This window comes from Cydia strobilella, chromosome Z, assembly GCF_947568885.1.
Source record: "Cydia strobilella chromosome Z, ilCydStro3.1, whole genome shotgun sequence".
Lineage (NCBI taxonomy): Eukaryota > Metazoa > Arthropoda > Insecta > Lepidoptera > Tortricidae > Cydia > Cydia strobilella.
In genome coordinates this window covers 15552272-15571303 of record NC_086068.1, presented here as the reverse complement: position 1 = coordinate 15571303, position 19032 = coordinate 15552272, and the positions used below count along the sequence as shown (strand labels likewise).

Genomic DNA, 19032 nt, shown 5'->3' with positions numbered 1-19032 from the left:
CCTTTTGAGGTACGGAACCCTAAAAAGAACTGCCAAGTCATTATATGTAAATGTAATCTAATATTGATGCGGTTTTAACACCCCCTGGCACTGACTAAAACAAACGACTTGGTTTGATAGAAGAATTGCGTTGCATCTTTTGACATTTAATGTTTTTGATGGGATCTCATTTTTTTTGTAGGCAGTCCTTCTTTTCGGGTACTACTTCTTGTACGTCAGCTACCACTTTTCTCAAAGCTCATATCTATACTCATACCCATCACACACACTATACTCATACTATACACATATCATAACTATACACTTCATACTTAATCTTCATAATAACTTTGTAATAGTATCACTACATAGTATAAAACAAAGTCGCTTCCTGCTGTCTGGATGTCTGTCTGTCCCTATATAGGTATACTTGTATCTTTAAAACTACGCAACGGATTTTGATGCGGTTTTTTTTAAGATAGTGATTCAAGAGGAAGGTTTATATGGGTCTCTATTGTTTGACATAATTATTGAAAGTCATTATGTAATGATGTCATATTATCATTAGTCATAATTTGGTTTTTGTCAGAAACGCGTAACTTTTAGGGATTGCCATAAAACAAACCTAACCTAACCTATTTATAAGATAACCCGAGGAAAATCCTGAAAAGTTAACGGTTTCAGAATTATGACTAATGATAACATGACAATCATTACATTAAGACTTTCAATAATTATGTCAAACAAAAGGACCCCGGTTTATATATATGTATAATACATCAGCATTGCACCCGTGCGAAGCCGGGGCGGGTCGCTAGTAGCTAGTACATTTATATATGATTACAAACTTACTTATGCAGTTCGTAAATCTTTAAAACGTGCCTAGTATTTCAATATTTTGAGGTTTTTTTATGGCTCGATAAGCTAAAAACTAATTAGATTTAAAATTTGAAGCTTGTAGGTCTGCTAGAAGTACCTTAGAACTATGATGATCGATAAGTGTCAGTGACAAAACTAAGGGACTTTGACGTGCAATAATTCTTAAACTACAAGTTCAAATTGAATGTTATTGAGAATATATCTGAATAAATATTATGCTCTGTACGTCACTGGAAATTCAGAGTTCTAGCTTTAGCCATCACAAAATTACAGGACGTTGAAAATGGCCTGAATGGCTTCGAGAAAGGGATGGTACGGCCGTGCCGTGCCTCTTTGTTTTGATCGACTTCTATGATTTTATCATTTGCAAATACTTCATTCCGCGACTATTTGTACCTCCCCTCGTAGAACCTCGCTAATTCGGACGGGCAAAAATAAATGTATTTTTTATGAAAATAAGCAAGTAAATTAGCTAGCAATAAAAAAAATCTGTTAAGTGGGTCAATATTATTTTCGTTGTCTTGTTTCTGACCACTATCACGCTTCTATTTTTGTCTTTTATCAAATAAATAAAAAAGTCGAGTGCTATTGCATGTCTTTCTAGCAGTAAATTATAATTCTCTTGAGAAAAAGTAAAAACTACATTTCACCCCATACAAAAAGCTCCACTCCGGCACATTTTTTGGGGACAAAAAACAAGACAAGGAAAAGAAACTTGTCCCAAGTACCTATTCTCTTGTGCTTTATAATCTTTAGGTAGGGTGCTTTGGGATAAATTCGAAAATGGGGATAAGTCGAAAATCACACATTTCTACTGAACTGGGAACAATTACTATACTACGCTGGCAACACTTGTCAAGACGCCATGTTTATCTCCCCCCCCCCCCCTCTCGGATTCAGTTCACTTCGCGTCGCTAGTCGTGAGCGCATGTTTGCTGCGGTCTATTAAATAAAAAAAGTGCGATTTAGTGCCTTATGAGGACTTTCGAAATTACCCCATAGCACATAACTCGGAAACCTGATAAGTTAAATCATTGTTCGTTTGTTTTAACGTTAGATTGCTATTTTTGTCGTATTAATGAGTACAGCATAACGGTGATCTGTAGTTTTAAAAAAGCATTCGAATTTACCCCACGGAGGAACTTCGAATGAATGTACTAATAACCCCAAACTAGGTTTTCATAGTCCATTACCAGAGGTTGTCCACCTAGGAATTAACATATAGTAGTACTCCTAACGCGGTAAAAAATGTTGACAATCACTGATCTTTACTGATCACAGCGCGGTGGAATTTCTAAAATAAATTGTAATAAAAAAAAACATGTTCTTTACCGTGAGTCAGCAGGATTTTTAGGGGGGTAAATAAGGACGAAAAAGGAATATGATCCTTAACGCATATTGCATAAAAACCATTTCTATAGACCTTCGAAATTACCCCACTTGCTTTCGAAATTACCCGCTCCTTAAAAAATGGTATTTAAAATATTTTAATTTTTTTATTTACATTTATTACCAAAATCAAGCAACGTATTAAAACGCTATTTTCACAAACCGTTGACGAATATATCCAATTTCGCAAAGATGTCATTACTTGGAAGGAATAATTCTTAGGTTCTGACTTACAAGCCCAAACCCTAACATACTCTACACTCGCCTAAAAATACGTCGAATATACCCCAAAGCACCTTAATTCATATATGTACCTATCTGACTATACTTGATATTAATTTAAGAATGCAATACGCCCATGTAATTATAAAGTGATTTTCAAATCTTATCTATACCTAAAGTATCTGTCCAAAACCATAACAAAAAGAATAATACACGCGTTTGAGCTCAGAATATACCTATGTAAATACCTATCTCATTATCTCAATGCGTAGCTACGTACTTAACCCGCGTATACTACGTAGGTAGGTTAATTAGGAAACGACAAACGGAAAGAAACAATTTTATCAACAAATTAACCAGCGCAAAATCTAATTCAAAAGCCCACTTGTCGGAATCCAAACAGAATCCGCGTTCGCCCTACTTCCATAAATACTTGTGAACACTTGCAACAACGCGTCATTGACAGTCTGCGTAATATCATCTAGAAGGAATCCAAACGAGTTCGATCTGTTTGGCCCTGCGGCGGTCTCTTACGATCTTACGCCAGGCAGGCACTTACTTCGCACCAGCCAGACTCACCACAGCAGCAGCTAACGTCGGCTGAAGACTGCAGCCGTGCAGCGCTCCGCATCGCGCTAATCTGCCCTACTGACACCGAATGAAATCAAAAACGTAGCCGACTACCAACTGAATACAAATGACGACACATTACTGCTTGACGGTCTCAGTGCATTGTGATGCATATGCATTATTACTATGTACCTACTTATAGCCTATTTAGGACTGCTGATAAACTTCTCGAAACACGTTCTGCTTGCCATTATCTACTTCCACGGACCACGACATACAATTTAGTAACACTATTTCACACGACCAGTCGGCCAATTCCATGGCAGTATAGCGCGAAAAAACAATACGACGCGACGTTGCCACATCGTGCAACCGACCGTACGAGCAGAGCAGGTAGCCACCACATTGCATACATTATGTAGATGTATTATTGTATGTAGGTATGTATTTATTATACAACACTTGTCTGTTTTGAATAAAGACTATTATATATTTTCTCTCAGGCCTCATGAACCCCAAAACATGCGTCACTTTGTACTTCTACAAAGTTACAGAAAAAAATGATTCTGATCACTTTGATCAGATATCAGATTCCAATTGGGACGCGGGATAGTTGTGGTTTGGTTTCTTGATATTGTATACAACTATACACTGAAATGGCAAGTGGTATTACATCCGGCTCGAACGAATGAGATTGTTTTCTCAACAGATACTTATAAGATTAAAACGTACTTACCGGTAGAAGGGTCCACATACGCGACCTGAATGTGCATATCTAAATGCTCCGGAGGTTTGGCGTCTGTGGAGCTCATAATATCGTACTCCACTGGCAGTGGCACATCCGTCACGAGCTCGCTTTTCGGCTGGCTCGTGGAGGCCAAACTCTGCGTAACACTCATTTTCGGAGCGTCTTCGTGCATCGTAAAAGAACGACACAACGAGGCCACCGAATTATATCTAAGTAAATTATTTATACCACTCACAGCGTAAAACAGTATATTCTATGTTTTTAAATCGCTTATAAACAGAATGTAGGTCTCTGGGCCACTTCACTTACTTACTTTGGTATTCCGACATAACTTGATACAATTCAATGGAGCTACCGTACTCATGACTGACATTGAAATAAATCGGTAAAGGGCAGTAGTAAATTAACCTAATTTTGAGCAAAAGTGTGTCATGACCTATTTACAAGAAAAAAAAGTTGTAAATCAGGAATAAAAAAATGTAAGTATTTGTTTTAACAATAAAATGTATTTATTGCTTTTATAATTAGGAAATAATAAAGAATGTGATTATAAATCAATTTTGTTTTCTCGTTCACATTGTAACTTAAAACCAATGTATAATACAGACAAAATTACTGGGTTTGCTTATGAATACGCTGCGTTGTGTAATAAATGACCGTTTCTATTGCACAATCCTTTCACAAGGGCTCCGAATGTAGGTCACTCTTTACGAGTTGAATAGCAAACCGGCATCTTATGATTTCATTCGTGAAAACAATAGTAGTTTACTTTTATAAAATCACATTATTTGACATATACTGAAGGTAGTTGAACAAAATAAATAATGGAATATATATTTTAAAGATACTATTTTGTTCATTAGCATCCGGTTTCAGTGCCGCCATCTGGCCCATATCAGCGATCTTCGCGTATCTGTGTATTGTTCAATAAGGTACGAGCGAAACCCACAAGAGGGCGCTTTTTTTAAATCTAGTTAGATTGACCGTGTGGCTATAGTCAATCCGTGGGTGTGGGTGGATAAAAAAATGTACAGTGTACCAAAGATAGATATAACTCCATGAGTTACTCTATGAGTATACAATGGGGTTGGCAACTGTCAAAGGTTTGCATAGCTGGCGCCATCATAGGTTGCCTTTTTTTTTATAAGAGCCCATAAACGTGCTAGCGCCACCTCTAAATAATTGTGATTATTTAAATCATAGAGTAACTTCGGTACTTAAAAAAATGTGTACCTCTTTGAGCAAAGATAGATATAACTCCGTAATAGATGGATACAGTCTAAGGAAAAAACGTGCCTCGAAAATCAAGAAAATTTGATTCTCGTTCAGAGGGCGCTACTAGCTTTGGCCAACTGTCGTATAATGACGTTGACGGTTTCGTTTCTTATTTAACAATTTTAACGCACATCAGTGAAAGAACATGGGTCAAAATCATAAAAATAATAAATGCAAATAAAAAAAAACCTTTATCCATATCTAAATACATTTTAGCGTATTTTTAAAAATATTTATTTTTAGTTTTACAGTGTGTCGACAGATGGCAGTGAATTTACTGGGGGTACAAAATTTACTATGACAGACCTCTATACTTAGACTGTATCCATCTATTACGGAGTTATATCTATCTTTGATTAAATTTAACACTAGATATTTAAAAAAAAAACGGCCAAGTGCGAGAAGGACTCGCGCACCGAGGGTTGCGTACTTTTTATATTTATATTCGAGTTGATTGGATTAAAGGTAATTTGCGGTTTACGATTTATGACGTATTATGCAACACATTTTTACCACTTTGGAAGTGTCTCTCGCGCAAACTATTCAGTTTAGAAAAAAATTATATTAGAAACGTCAATATAATTTTAGCGGAAGCCGCTCGACCCCAATTTTAAAGGAATACCGCAAATCGATGTACAGGTTAGCCGTTTGGCACACGCATACTAGAGGTCGAAACAAAATTTTTGACCCGCAGTTCCTAAAAAAATTTCGCTAGGGGGGGGAGGGGTAAAACATTTTTTTTTTGTATGGAAAAAAAATCCAAAACCTATCGAGTGTGTTATCATACGACAGGGCTTTTTGAGGCGATTCCAAAAATATATCACATCATTACATTTCGGGCATTTTTTTTTAAATTAAAACAAAGAATTTTCGAAACATACCAAGTTTGGGCTCCTCCAGACACGATATGGCTGATTTTTTTTGTACAATATACCACAAATGATACGTGATATCCTCATGTCTAATCCCAAGAAAGCAATTTTGAAAATAATATCATTAACATTTTTTTTTAATTTTTCAATTTTACAAAGTGACACAGTTCTACTTCAATACCTATTTCACGAGACTTATGGAACTATACTGCAGATACGGTACATATTAATCATAAAATGATACGTAATATCCATATATCCAACGGGAAATTACTTTTTAACCCTTTAACTTACCTTAACCTGTACATCGATTTGCGGTATTTTTATACGAACGGGTTAGACTATTTTCGAAGACCAATCCATAGATAAGTTTTTTTTTCTATTTTTGTGTGAAAATCTTAATGCGGTTTACAAAATACATCTACTTACCAAGTTTAAATAGTATAGTTCTTATAGTTTCGGAAGAAAGTGACTGTGACATACGGACGGACAGACAGACATGACGAATCCATAAGGGTTCCGTTTTTTGCCATTTGGCTACGGAACCCTAAAAAGGGGGCCGCTGAGTACTGTATTTTGTATTTAAGTACCTTTTGAATACATTTTGATACATTATAATAGTTTTTATCCTTTCGTAGTATTACCAAATTCGCAAAGTGCCAACGCCCGCATATATTAGATGGATACAGTCTAAGGAAAAAACGTGCCTCGAAAATCACGAAAATTTGATTCTCGATCAGATGACGCCACGAGCTTTGGCCTACTCTCGTATAGAGGGCGTTGATGGTTTCGTTTGTTTTAACGCATATCAGTGAAAGAACATGGGTCAAAATCATATAAAAATAATTAATGCAAATAAAAAAATAAATTATCCATATTTAAATACATTTTAACGTATTTTTATAAATCTTCATTTTTAGTTTCTAAGTATATCGATAGATGGCAGTGAATTTACAGTGGTTACAAAATTTACTACGACAGTACCGCTCATACAAATACGCATAACTCCAATTTGGCAAACTACCAAGTTCGTAAAGTGATAATGACAAACTCGCAAAACACCAACTACGATACTTACCAACTTGTAATACGCGTACCAACTTCTCTATTTTCACTTTCCACTTTCGAAACCAGTACTGTTTCTTAAAAAAAAAAAAAAATCCTTCGCAACTAGACGGAGCTCCGCTTCGCGGGGCTCCTATTTCTGGGCGGTTTGCCCTTCGGGCATCTGAAACTACCTAACGAACCTAACCTAATACCTACCTACTCTTTTTTCCCCAAAGTGTAATGTTTTCTCGGACGTCACAGTAAGTCAATAGATAGGTAAGTTAGGTTCGTTAGGTAGCTTCAGGTGCCCGAAGGGCAAACCGCCCAGAAATAGTTCCGTCTAGTCAAGTTGCGAAGGAAATGTTGAGGGGGCGATGTCAAGTAGACCAATGAAGAAAGTGGACCGATGGTACCGGAGGGCGCGAAACGCCAAATGGCACTTCGCGAATTTGGCATTATGCTTAATGGTACTATGCGTTTTTGGTATTCTGAGAAACGTGTTTTGCGAGTAAAAAAATAACATTTCGCGAAACGCCAAATGGCACTTTGTGAATTTGGTACTATGCTACGAAAGGTTACCGTTTTACTCAGCTCCAGCCCTCGTGCCAGAAGAACAATTTGAACATTAGGTACAATAATAGTGATCACTCTTAAGCAGGGTTGCAACATTTTTTCAAGAATGAACACAAAGTTTAATAAGAGTTCACTACACAAAAGTGCGTTTTTATATTCCAGAAACTAAATTGACCGTTTGATGGCCAGCTTCTATCCAATCAAACTGTTATTTTAGTACGAAACCAGACGGACTGGGTAGTAGATTGGCCGATCTACATAATTGCGGCTAACTTTTAGTATCTGGGATATGAGATATGAAACAGAGCTTAGGACGGTAAACACGTCATTTTGTGTTTACATTTGTCTGCCAAATCACAAAGGACGACCTTGGAAAAGAAGACAAAAAACGATCCTTCAGTAAATAACAATTTATATAAAAAAACTACTTTTACAAGAAACCGTTCAAAAATTATATTCAGCGATCATTATAAATACAGTCCATTGAAATAAAGATACATGATACACAATTTACACCACATCTAAATCCTTCGTAGCTAACTAAAGGGAAAAATTGAACATGACTCTAGTAATAAGATTAAGGGTGGAGTAGGTGTTGTTCAGGCCTGTTCCTTGGCTGAGGTCAGGACCTCTCTGGAAATGATGAGCCTTTGGATCTGGGAGGTTCCCTCGTATATTTGGTAGATCTTGGCGTCACGCATGAGCTTCTCGACCGGGTACTCGGTGTTGAAGCCGTTGCCGCCGAAGATCTGGACGGCGTCGGTGGCGTTTTTGTTGGCGACTTCAGATGCGTGGCATTTGGCGACTGACGCGATCACCGTGTTCCTAAAACCTGTTGGACAATATTCATTATTAGTCTTTTATTTTTTCACCTAACCCAGTGGTTCTTGGCGGATCACTTGTGATCACAGGAAGCACCTGAAGTGTTCCGCGAAATAAACCGAACAGCCCTATGTTGAATTTATTCGATACCTTGGTATGCCAGGATATTTCAAAACAAGTTACAAAGATCAAAATATACGTCAAACCTTAAAATCTAAAACACAAACGTATGCACATGAAAAAAACATAAAGGACACTAAAACCAAAGATAGATATAACTCCGTAATAGATGGATACAGTCTAAGGAAAAAACGTGCCTCGAAAATCAAGAAAATTTGATTCTCGTTCAGAGGGCGCTACTAGTTTTGGCCTACAGTCGTATAGATGGCGTTGACGGTTTAGTTTGTTATTTAACAATTTTAACGCATATCAGTGAAAGAACATGGGTCAAAATCATAAAAATAATTAATGCAAATAAAAAAAATCATTTATCTATATTTAAATACATTCTATCGTATTTTTATAAATCTTCATTTTTAGTTTTAAAGTGTGTCGACAGATGGCAGTGAATTTACTGGGGTTACAAAATTTACTATGACAGTAACGCTCTAGTATCAGTTACTCTATGCTAAAACTAACTTAAAAAAATTAAATTAAAAAAAATAAGCACACTACTGATATACTATCCTACTTATACTATCAGCCCCATTCCGACCCCCACCCAGCCCAAAAGTGCCTAATATGCTAGCGGCATTACCGCGCTGGATGGCAAGCGATATCTGTTGGACCAAGTAGGAGCCTGAACGGGGATCGCACCCTCGGTCACGTAGACGCCGCCCCAAGTCTCTAACCAACCTCTTTGCCTCCGAACACCACGGCCCAGCCGTTTCCACCGCGACCGGAACGAAATTGGTATTACCTGGCACGAGCTGTGTCGATATGTGAAACTCATACAGTCAGGAATAATGTGTCTTATGCCTTATAGGGGAGCGTGCGTGAAAGGTTGGTGGCAACACTTGCTTATTGATCAGGAGTGTCAACGTCAAGTATATTACGTGAGGTCTACAGCTCAGAGCCGCTAGTAAAATGAATACTTGTTTCTTGTTTGGTTCCCATACCATGGTCGACGAGCCACGCCGCCCGCTGCCACGCGAGACGGGAGGTCTCCACGCCCATGGCCATGTCGGCGAGCATGAACGCCACGGCCTGGTGCTTGGCGATGGGCACGCCGAACGTCTTCCGCTCCAGCGCGTACTTCGTGGCCTCGTGCAGCGCGCGGTTGGCCAGCCCTGTGGCACCAGAAGCTACCTGCAATTTTATAATGAATTGTTTACTTTTTGTGGATATGTTATTTTATGATAGAGTTGGCTAAGAGAATCGGACAGCCAGGTCAACAAAACAGTTCCATACTTTTTCTAAATGTCAGCACGGTTCCTCAGTGAGTTTCATTTAATTCAGTAATCGATTAAACCAAAGTGTAAGTATTCTTATTTAAACTGAAATTCGTCGAAAGTGAAAGAAAGCGAATTATTGGTTCATTCTGTGCATTTTCAAAATATATTTATTAAAGGCAGGTAGTTAATGTAAAATTATTATGCTCAGTACGTAGATTCTCTAAGCGTCTAAGCCTTCAAAGTATAAACGTGCGTATGGCTGTAATATTTTAGTATGGCCAAAGAGAATATATAGGATAAAGGTGTTTCTGTTATAGTAAATTTACTGCCATCTATCGACACACAATTAAAACTAAAAGTGAAAATGTATAAAAATTCCAAAAAATATATGGGGACTCATTTATCCATATCCATAAAAATATTTATATGGATAAATGATTGTTTTATTTGTATTTATTATTTTTATATGATTTTGACCCATGTTCTTTCACTGATGTGTTAAAATTGTTAAATAACAAGCGTAACCGTCAACGCCATCTAGCCGAGAATAGGCCAAAGATGTAGGCGCCATCTGTCCGAGAATCAATTTTTCTTGACTTCTGAGGCACGTTTTTTCCTTAGACTATTCATCTTATACGGAGTTACATATTATAGGTCTTTGTTATTGCTTACTTCCTGCTGTAAATGTTTCAGACCTAGAATGAAAATTTTGCATTAGATATTATGAAATTGTTATACAAGTCATACGCTAAGTTATATGTGACGTTCCACAGGAAAAGGTACCTTATGAGGGTTTTTAGTTTCGGAGATATTAAATGTTTTGTAAAAAGGTGAAAAAATGTTCATTATTCTATTGTGTGATCGCAAACCCTAATGGGTAACGAATGTTTACCTGTTTTTATTTTTATTATAAGTAAGTTACAAGCCTAGTAATTTCATTTAGTATTATCAGTACTATGCCTTATGGGAAACGGCCTAAGAGATAGTTCAGATCCGGAAACCGCCACCAAATTTTAGTATGTTGTTGGGCATGGTATTGGATCTCCAAAACTGCCGGGAGACAGCGGCGCCCGCCATCTACTTCAGCGGAATGACGTCATCAAAATGACTCCCGCCTCGTTGCGAATATTGCATATTGCACCCAAATTATGCATTGTACAAACACGTGTGGGGTATTAAACGAAAGCCAATTAAATGTGCTATATTTCATTTCTACACTATGTACCAAAATATCCGGGGGCACGGCAGTGCCCCCGCCAAGTCGAGCAAAACAAAGAGGCACGGCCGTACCATCCTTTTCTCGAAGCCACTCAGGCCATTTTCAACGTCCTGTAATTTTGTGGTAGCTAAAGCTAGAACCCTGAATTGTCAGTGACGTATAGAGCATAACATGATTTAGATATATTCTCAATAACATGTAATTTGAACATGTAGTTAAGGAATTATTACATGTCAAGGTTCCTTAGTTTTGTCTATGTTTTGTCACTGACACACTCACGATTATCATAATTCTAAGGTTCTAGCAGACCCACAAGCTCCAAATTTGAAACGTAATTAGTTTTTATATACGCACATATCGTTAGTGCTCTAAAATTCGTTCAGAAACCGTAGGAAATGACCAGCATTATTACAACCAATTTTACTATGAGAACTTTCTTATCTGTGGTAGTAGGTAAAATCTGTACTTTAATGTTATTACGTTATAGATTTTTGTAAGGTTATGAGTTTAAATTTGGAACAGCTGTCGGAACTCAAGTGGGTCCCTATTCTAGTATCCATAGATATTAAAAATTTAAAACAGTTATCGAAACGAAACGTCAATTCAGTATGTTTTTTTAATATAAAACGCACGACATTTGATCCCGAGTGACATGAGAATAGGGACTTCATTCGTTTGTCTATGATTTATAAAAAAACATTCGTCTTGATGGAGGATCGAATTGCCGCCCGCGCCATTACTGTTATCATTCTTTGTTGGTTTTTTTACTTTTTTGTTGTTACGAAAGTAGAACGGGGTTGGCAACTGTCAAAGGTTTGCAGAGATGGCGCTATCATAGCTTGCCTCTTTTTCTATGAGATTTGGCTTAAAGGGCTGGCATCCAGGGCATCAAAAAAACAAAAATTTGACACAATTCTAGGGATTGACAGGGCAAGCTATGCTGGCGCCATCTGCTAAACACTTCGACCGGCCAACACCATTGTGAAAAATTGTTTGTAATTTACATTTTAGTTGAAAATATGAGTAGTTTGTTTCTGTATTTGTTCAAATTTATTTTTTATAGCATTATTTAAATATCTATAGTCTATAGATATTTTACAGGTAGCACTAGTAGCAATGCAGGTCATTTCTCTACGGCATCTGAACCCATCTTAGAGTACTTATGATATGTGTGTAGATAAAGTAGTGTATGCAACTGTACATAATTGTGATACATGACTCGCTGACACTCGTTTCATAAAACCACACTTGTGTTTTAAGGCCTCTCATTATGTATCAGTTGCATAAACTACTATAAAATACTGCAATGTCAGTCACGTTTAAAAGATTTAAACACTGCATAAGTAACTTTGTAATCCTATATAAATATATGCGATAACAAAGTTACGTTTGCAGTTCCTACAATTAGTAGGTTAAGTATAGGTACACTACGTTGTACGATGTGAGTATGAATTAAGATGTGTATAATTATGGTATGTGTATACATAGTATGAGTATGGTATGGGTATGAGTACACGAAAAGTAGGACTGCCTACAAAAAGAGATGAGATCCCATCAAAAACATTACATGTAAAAAGATGCAAGTCTCGCAACGCATTTCTACTATTACAAAAAATTATTGAGATGTAATGTGAATGTGAAACCAAGTCGGTTATTTTAGTCAGTGCCAGGGGGTGTTAAACCCGTAACAATATTAAATACCTTTATTTTTTTAATACATACATATAATGACTTGGCAATCGCGCACAATGCTTTACTTGTATGTGTATTGCTCAAAATGCATGTCATTAGGCCTAGCGCTATGTTTAATTAGAATTATTTTAAATAGTTAACGAATTATCCTTATGTCATGCACTATGTAGCCGTGCGATTGCTAAGTCATTATAGGTATGTATTAAAAAAATAAAGGTATCAAATATTGTTACGGGTTTAACACCCCCTGGCACTGACTAAAATAACTGACTTGGTTTCACATTACATCTCAATACTTTTTTGTAGTAGTAGAACTGCGTTGCGAGACTTGCATCTTTTTTCATGTAATGTTTTTGATGGGATACAATAGTTTAAGAGCAATTTAAAAAGACATCAAAATGATGAAAAAAATATATCGACTATTTGGGTTTTACAACCAAACCAAAAGTCTGGTGTTAAAACAATGTACTGCAACATTAAAGCTGATATCTCAAGCCATACACTGATATCAAAAAAAAAAAACAGACCAAAAATGTGAAAATTATGCATCAAAATGTAGGTATTTGCTAGAACAAATGCATTAAAGTTAAAAAAATCGAAATTGGTCATTTTCAGGATAATGCGCATAAGCTTCTAGTATGTTATTAACAATATAAAAAGGATCATAAAACTGCTGAAAGACAATCACTATAGTGCCTGAGTGACAAATAATGGCGTCATACATGTAACCACTGCCGAAATTTGCAAAATCTAAATTATAACTATACCATGAGTCATATATACACGTGTGCTACATCAAACGAAAACTTATTAAAGCCTGACCAGGAATATATGATCATTGTCAAGAGGGCGCTATTATTCTCATTTATATGGCAACAGTTCAGTATAGTCTGAACAATTGGATTGATTTACATCTATGTACTTTTATTCGCCGTAATCACAATCAGAACCCATTTATTTGGTGTCTACACTTTTTTTAAATAGTCGGTACTTCTTTTTTGCCGTATAAAATGCATGTATTTTCTTACGTATCACACATAGGTCAAAATAGTCTAATTGCATCTTCTTTTTTATTTTTGGTTTGCATGAAACCTCAGAAGGTGTACCTCCTCTCGTAAGCCGCGTAATCGATGCCTCCTATTTGTCTAGAAATTTAAATAAATATACATATATGTATTTAATTTAGTCGTAACATACCAGATGGTGTGACTACTATTAGCCACACCATCAGCTCAGCTCTATAGTTGAAAAAATATTTCGTCTATCATGTTACTCCATTCTGGGAAAAGCCCTACATCCAAGATTGGATCACCAAAAGGCCACCAATCACCATGATGATGATGATGGTTATGTTACTAGGTATATAATCCGTAACCTTACATAGGTTCTGCTACATTGTAAATAGGGTATTTGACTACTAGTCAAATCAGTTTCTTTTTTCGAACTGTCAAAACGATTTTGCTACTATGGAATTTATATAAAACACTAGCATGTGACGTCACAATCAAATTACCTACTCTTTAAAGTTTTATACGGGTTATAAAATAGAAATTGTGTCTAAAAATAATTGCTGTCTACGTTACTCTATTAATCTACTGGTACATTTCATGCATGGTATAATAGTAGATTGTACACCAAGGGGATAAAGCATTGTTTTATGTCACGGGCGCGACGTCGAATCCTGAACGTAACGAAGGACTCCCAGTTTTACTCCCGAGCGCAGCGAGGGAGTTATGAGTTAATTCCCGAGTGAAGCGAGGGAATTAAGACGGAGTCCTGAGTGCAGTGAGGGATTCAAGCGCCCAAGACAAAAATAGTTTTATTCCCGAGGTATATACTCTACTTTTCTCACCTTATGCGAGACAATAAAAAACAGGCTTAGAACTTGTTTCTGCCGGCGTGGCCTACTTGATTTAACAAATGAATGAAGTCGCGGCTTCGGTTTTCGAAAATCGAGTTGGCCACGACCGCTAATTACCTGGCCGCAGGCGGGTGCAACACATTTTGCTTAACGAAATTAGACTTTATCGTCATAGCAATCAGGATTATGAAAAGTGAAAATTACGTTATTGACCGGCGGGTTATAATGAAATTCCATACAACATTAGAACCCGGCTAAAGCCAAGGGATATAATGTCTTGCTTTCGGTGAGGTTTATATGATAGATAATCCGGCTTTGTCGAGCATGTGGTGTGAAAAATAATTTATTTTTCACCTCAGCAGCTCGAACAAGCCTACTTTCGTCACTCCCTGGAGTGAGGAAAGTGCGACTTTCCTCACTCCAGGGAGTGAAACAATGTAGCTTTTTAATTTAGTGAAGGCCATGAACTTCATACTACGGTACGAGATACGGTACGGTACGGTACGACACGGCACGGCACGGTACGGTACGGTACGGCACGGTTCGGTACGGTTCGGTACGGTACGGTACGGTACGGTACGGTACGGTACGGTACGGTACGGTACGGTCCGGTCCGGTCCGGTCCGGTCCCGTCCCGTCCCGTCTCGTATCGTATCTTATCGTATCGTACATATTATAATACTTTTTTTCCTGTTTATTCTGTGTAATTCGAAATACATTTTAACCTTAATATGTTCTCACTACTGAGGTGAAAAATTATGTGTGCAACACGAGAGCAAAGTTATTTTACATCTCGTGTTTTTGAGTCCCTCGCTACGCTCAAGATTCTACCTTAGAATCACTCGCTTCGCTCGTGATTCAATTATAGAACCTTTCGCTTTCTCGGTACTCAAAATAAACACTCGCAAGAAAAACCAACTTTCCTCTCTTGTTGCACAAATAACTATTAAATACAGTCAAATACTCTATTAACAAGATTGATCGTCTCCAAAGCCCATAGTAAATATTTTTCTAACTCACTCATTTTTGTTACTGTGTTTCCTCGCTTGTATAACATAACACTACAATAACTAGGTCGTAATAACTAGACTATAATGACATTTTAATTTGTTTACCTGTCAGCTAAAATGTTAATTTAGTTTATACTATGTTAATTTGGAAGTGTTTCGTGGCGAAATAGTTTAATTTCCCGAACTGTTCTTTTCCAGTAGTTTATTATTTACGTTATTATTTTTTTCCAATTCAATTTATAAATTATGATTCCACTCCAAAATATCGTTTTCATGTGTTTTATGTAATGTTCTTTCATTTAATACCCGATCATAAGGACTATTCTTTGCATAATATGAGCGCATTAAGGTAGAATTGTTGGCGCGCTTTAGTTTTTTTTGTACAACTTCCACAGTTTTTGTCGGAAATTAAAAATTTAAGCTGTAACGTATAGTTGAATAACTGGTTTCTTTTATATTAGACGCAACATTGTTATAACGTTTTTAGTTGAGCTATAAAATATATATACACGAATTTTTATCATAAAAAGTGTTTTTTATTTGTTTGTAGATCCTAAAATATACATTGTTTATTTATAATTTTATTTATAAAAACAATGTATATTTTATGTATTAACGAATCATAATATATTTAATAACCTTTCGTTTGGTAAAGCACACGTGTATGTATGACTCGTGGTATAGTTATAATTTAGATTTTGCAAATTTCGCTAGTGGTCACATGTATGACGCCATTATTTGTCACTCAGGTACTATAGAGATTGTCTCCCAGCAGTTTTATGATCCATTTTATATTGCTAATAACATACTAGAAGCTTATGCGGATTATCCTGAAAATGACCAATTTCGATTTTTTTAGCTTTAATGCATTTGTTCTAGCAAATACCTACATTTTAATGCATAATTTTCACTTTTTGGTCTGAAGTTGATCTTTTTATATCAGTGTATGGCTTGAGATAACAGCTTTAATATTGTAGTACATTGCTTTAACATCAGACTTTTGGTTTGGTTGTAACACCCAAATAATCGTTTTTTTTTCATCATTTTGATTTCTTTTTAAATTGCTCTTAAACTATTGTATATTTTGGTACATAGTGTAGAAATGAAATATAGCATATTTAATTGGCTTTCGTTTAATACCCCACACGTGTATGTACAATGCATAATTTGGGTGCAATAGGCAATATTCGCAACGAGGCGGGAGTCATTTAGATGACGTCATTCCGCTGAAGTAGATGGCCGGCGCCGCTGTCTCCCGGCAGTATTGGAGATCCAATACCATGCCCAACAACATACTAAAAGTTGTAAGCGGTTTCCGGATCTGAACTATATTCCCATAAGGCAGTGCACTAATTTCAAAGTTAAGTAGAAAAGCTACCATACCATAGGCGGAGTGATTGTAAATTCCCATAAAGAACTAGTCAGTATGGTAAAACAAGTTTGGTAGGAAACTGTATTAGCATTCTGAAAATGTTTGATGTTTGACACCATAAATTTTATGCCAAAATCCATGACTGCGTTTTTTACAAATCCAAGTAGCCTAATCAGAATAATCTTCATTTGGTTTAGTTGCATGCAATAAATCTGCCATTGGATAGCTGAAAAAAATAATCGGCCAAGAGCATGTCGGGCCATGCTCAGTATAGCGTTTCGTAGTTATTATTCTGTCTAAATAGGCCAAACGGGGGCTATTAGTAAGTATCATGTAGTACGTTACAGGCATAAGGGACTTTTGTACGTCTTTTTACTAAGAAAAGATGATTTTTTGCAATAACTCAAAAACTACTGGAAAGATCATGTTGGCTATAATTTTCATTGAAAGTATTTATTTAGCTTTTATTTCACGATATTTATTATATTTTTGGACCCATGGTTCAAAAGTTAGAGGGGGGAGGGGGGAACACATATTATTTTTCTTTCGGAGCGATTATTTCCGAAAATATTAACTATATCAAAAATGGTTTTTGTAGACCCTTATTCATTTTGAAATACCTATCCAACGATATTAAATCACATTTATATCGGGTATATCGCTAATTTATTTTGTTACCTTTATTTATCCAACGATACCCCGCACTTATTGGGACAAAGCAAAAAAAAATTCAGCAACATCATTTTAAAATTAAAATAAATACATTTAATAGTTTATTTTACCGTTCTGTCGCAATGCTTGATTTATGTATCCATGCCAAATTGCGGCTTTCTAGCACTAACGATCACGGAGCAAAGCCTCGGACAGACAGAGAGACATGGCGAAACTAGGGTTTCTAGGTGACTACGAAACCCTAAAAAATGGCCATACCTGAAGCATTATAATGAGGTTATGAAACCTCTAAGCCAAACATCTATTTAATAAAAAATATATCTTAACCAAAAATATTAATCTATCCCACGTTTATCCTAACTGTTCCATCATTTGTCATGTCATGCCTCATCGTGTAACTTAGCCACAAGGTTTCGTTTTCTTCCTCGCAAATGTGTTGAAAAATGTCGTATGAAACACATGTGCATTGGTCATTACACACATCGGCTTTCGTATTGCGCAATATCGCCTCGTGTGTAATGACCAACGTAGCACACTTGTATCACAATGTACTTATTCTCTACTCTAGTAATTGTAGTTTTGCGAGTAGTTTTACCGGCGGGCGGGTCTTGTCAAAGGCGCCCATGGCGATCTTGAAGCCGGCGCCCTCGCCGATGAGCACGTTCTCCTTGGGGATGCGCACGTCTTCAAACGTGATGCCGCGCGTGTCAGATGCACGCTGGCCCATGTTTTGTTCCTGATATTAACACACACACATCAGCAATTAGAAAGAAACAACAAAAGGAAATACATTCAATTGTATCACAGTTTGTACAAAATGATTTGTTCATTATAGTATCAAAATCAGCGGAATTGCCTCTTACTTTTCAATTTATTAATTTTTCGTTCTAAAACTCCGAATAGTCAATGGCATCCCAGTCATTTAGCCAACATAACAAAAGTATTTTTTCACTTCTCATGCTCTAAAAGTGCTTCATATTAGACCTGCAAAGCGGGGCAAAAATCGTATTTTAGTCCCTAGGGAAAATATGTATACATATTTTTGATTTCGCCTACATTTACTCCCGAATCGAATCAGAATTCAATAAATCTGCCCGGAATTCCCTGTTCGCCTCCCCAATTGACTAAGAATACAATTAATTTACCCGGGAAAAACATAGCTCTACTAGGTTGCGCCACTAGAGTTTAGGACATGACATTAGTTTGGCCCCACATTTTTTCTTTGAATAAAAAAAAAGATTAGTTTGGGCTGTGGCGTCGGGTCACTATCAAATTTACCTTATCGCTAAAGGACAATATAGCTGAAATGTCTGGATTGTGTTATGCCTTTGTAACTACATAGACATGAATGCTAAATGCCTCTTTGGCAAAACATCGAATAGCAGCATCGAATGTCTTTATTTCTTAATAGACACAAATGCTAAATGGTCCGGTAG

At 36.7% G+C, this 19032-nt stretch overlaps 1 protein-coding gene and 1 long non-coding RNA gene across 5 annotated transcripts in view; both read right to left on the bottom strand.

Moving 5' to 3' along the window:
• The window catches only part of LOC134754495 (uncharacterized), a 400626-nt gene that overhangs the window by 24817 nt on the left and 356777 nt on the right, over nt 1–19032 (bottom strand). The window lies entirely within an intron of this gene.
• The window catches only part of LOC134754350 (medium-chain specific acyl-CoA dehydrogenase, mitochondrial), a 33294-nt gene continuing 22208 nt past the window's right edge, over nt 7947–19032 (bottom strand). For all 3 annotated transcript variants that reach the window (XM_063690635.1, XM_063690633.1, XM_063690634.1), the window contains exons 8-10: nt 18192–18332; nt 9495–9684; nt 7947–8386 (exon numbers count right to left, since the gene is read on the bottom strand). In XM_063690635.1, coding sequence (XP_063546705.1) covers nt 8154–8386; nt 9495–9684; nt 18192–18332 — 564 coding nt within the window. In that variant the 3' untranslated portion in view covers nt 7947–8153. The remainder of the gene's footprint in view (nt 8387–9494; nt 9685–18191; nt 18333–19032) is intronic.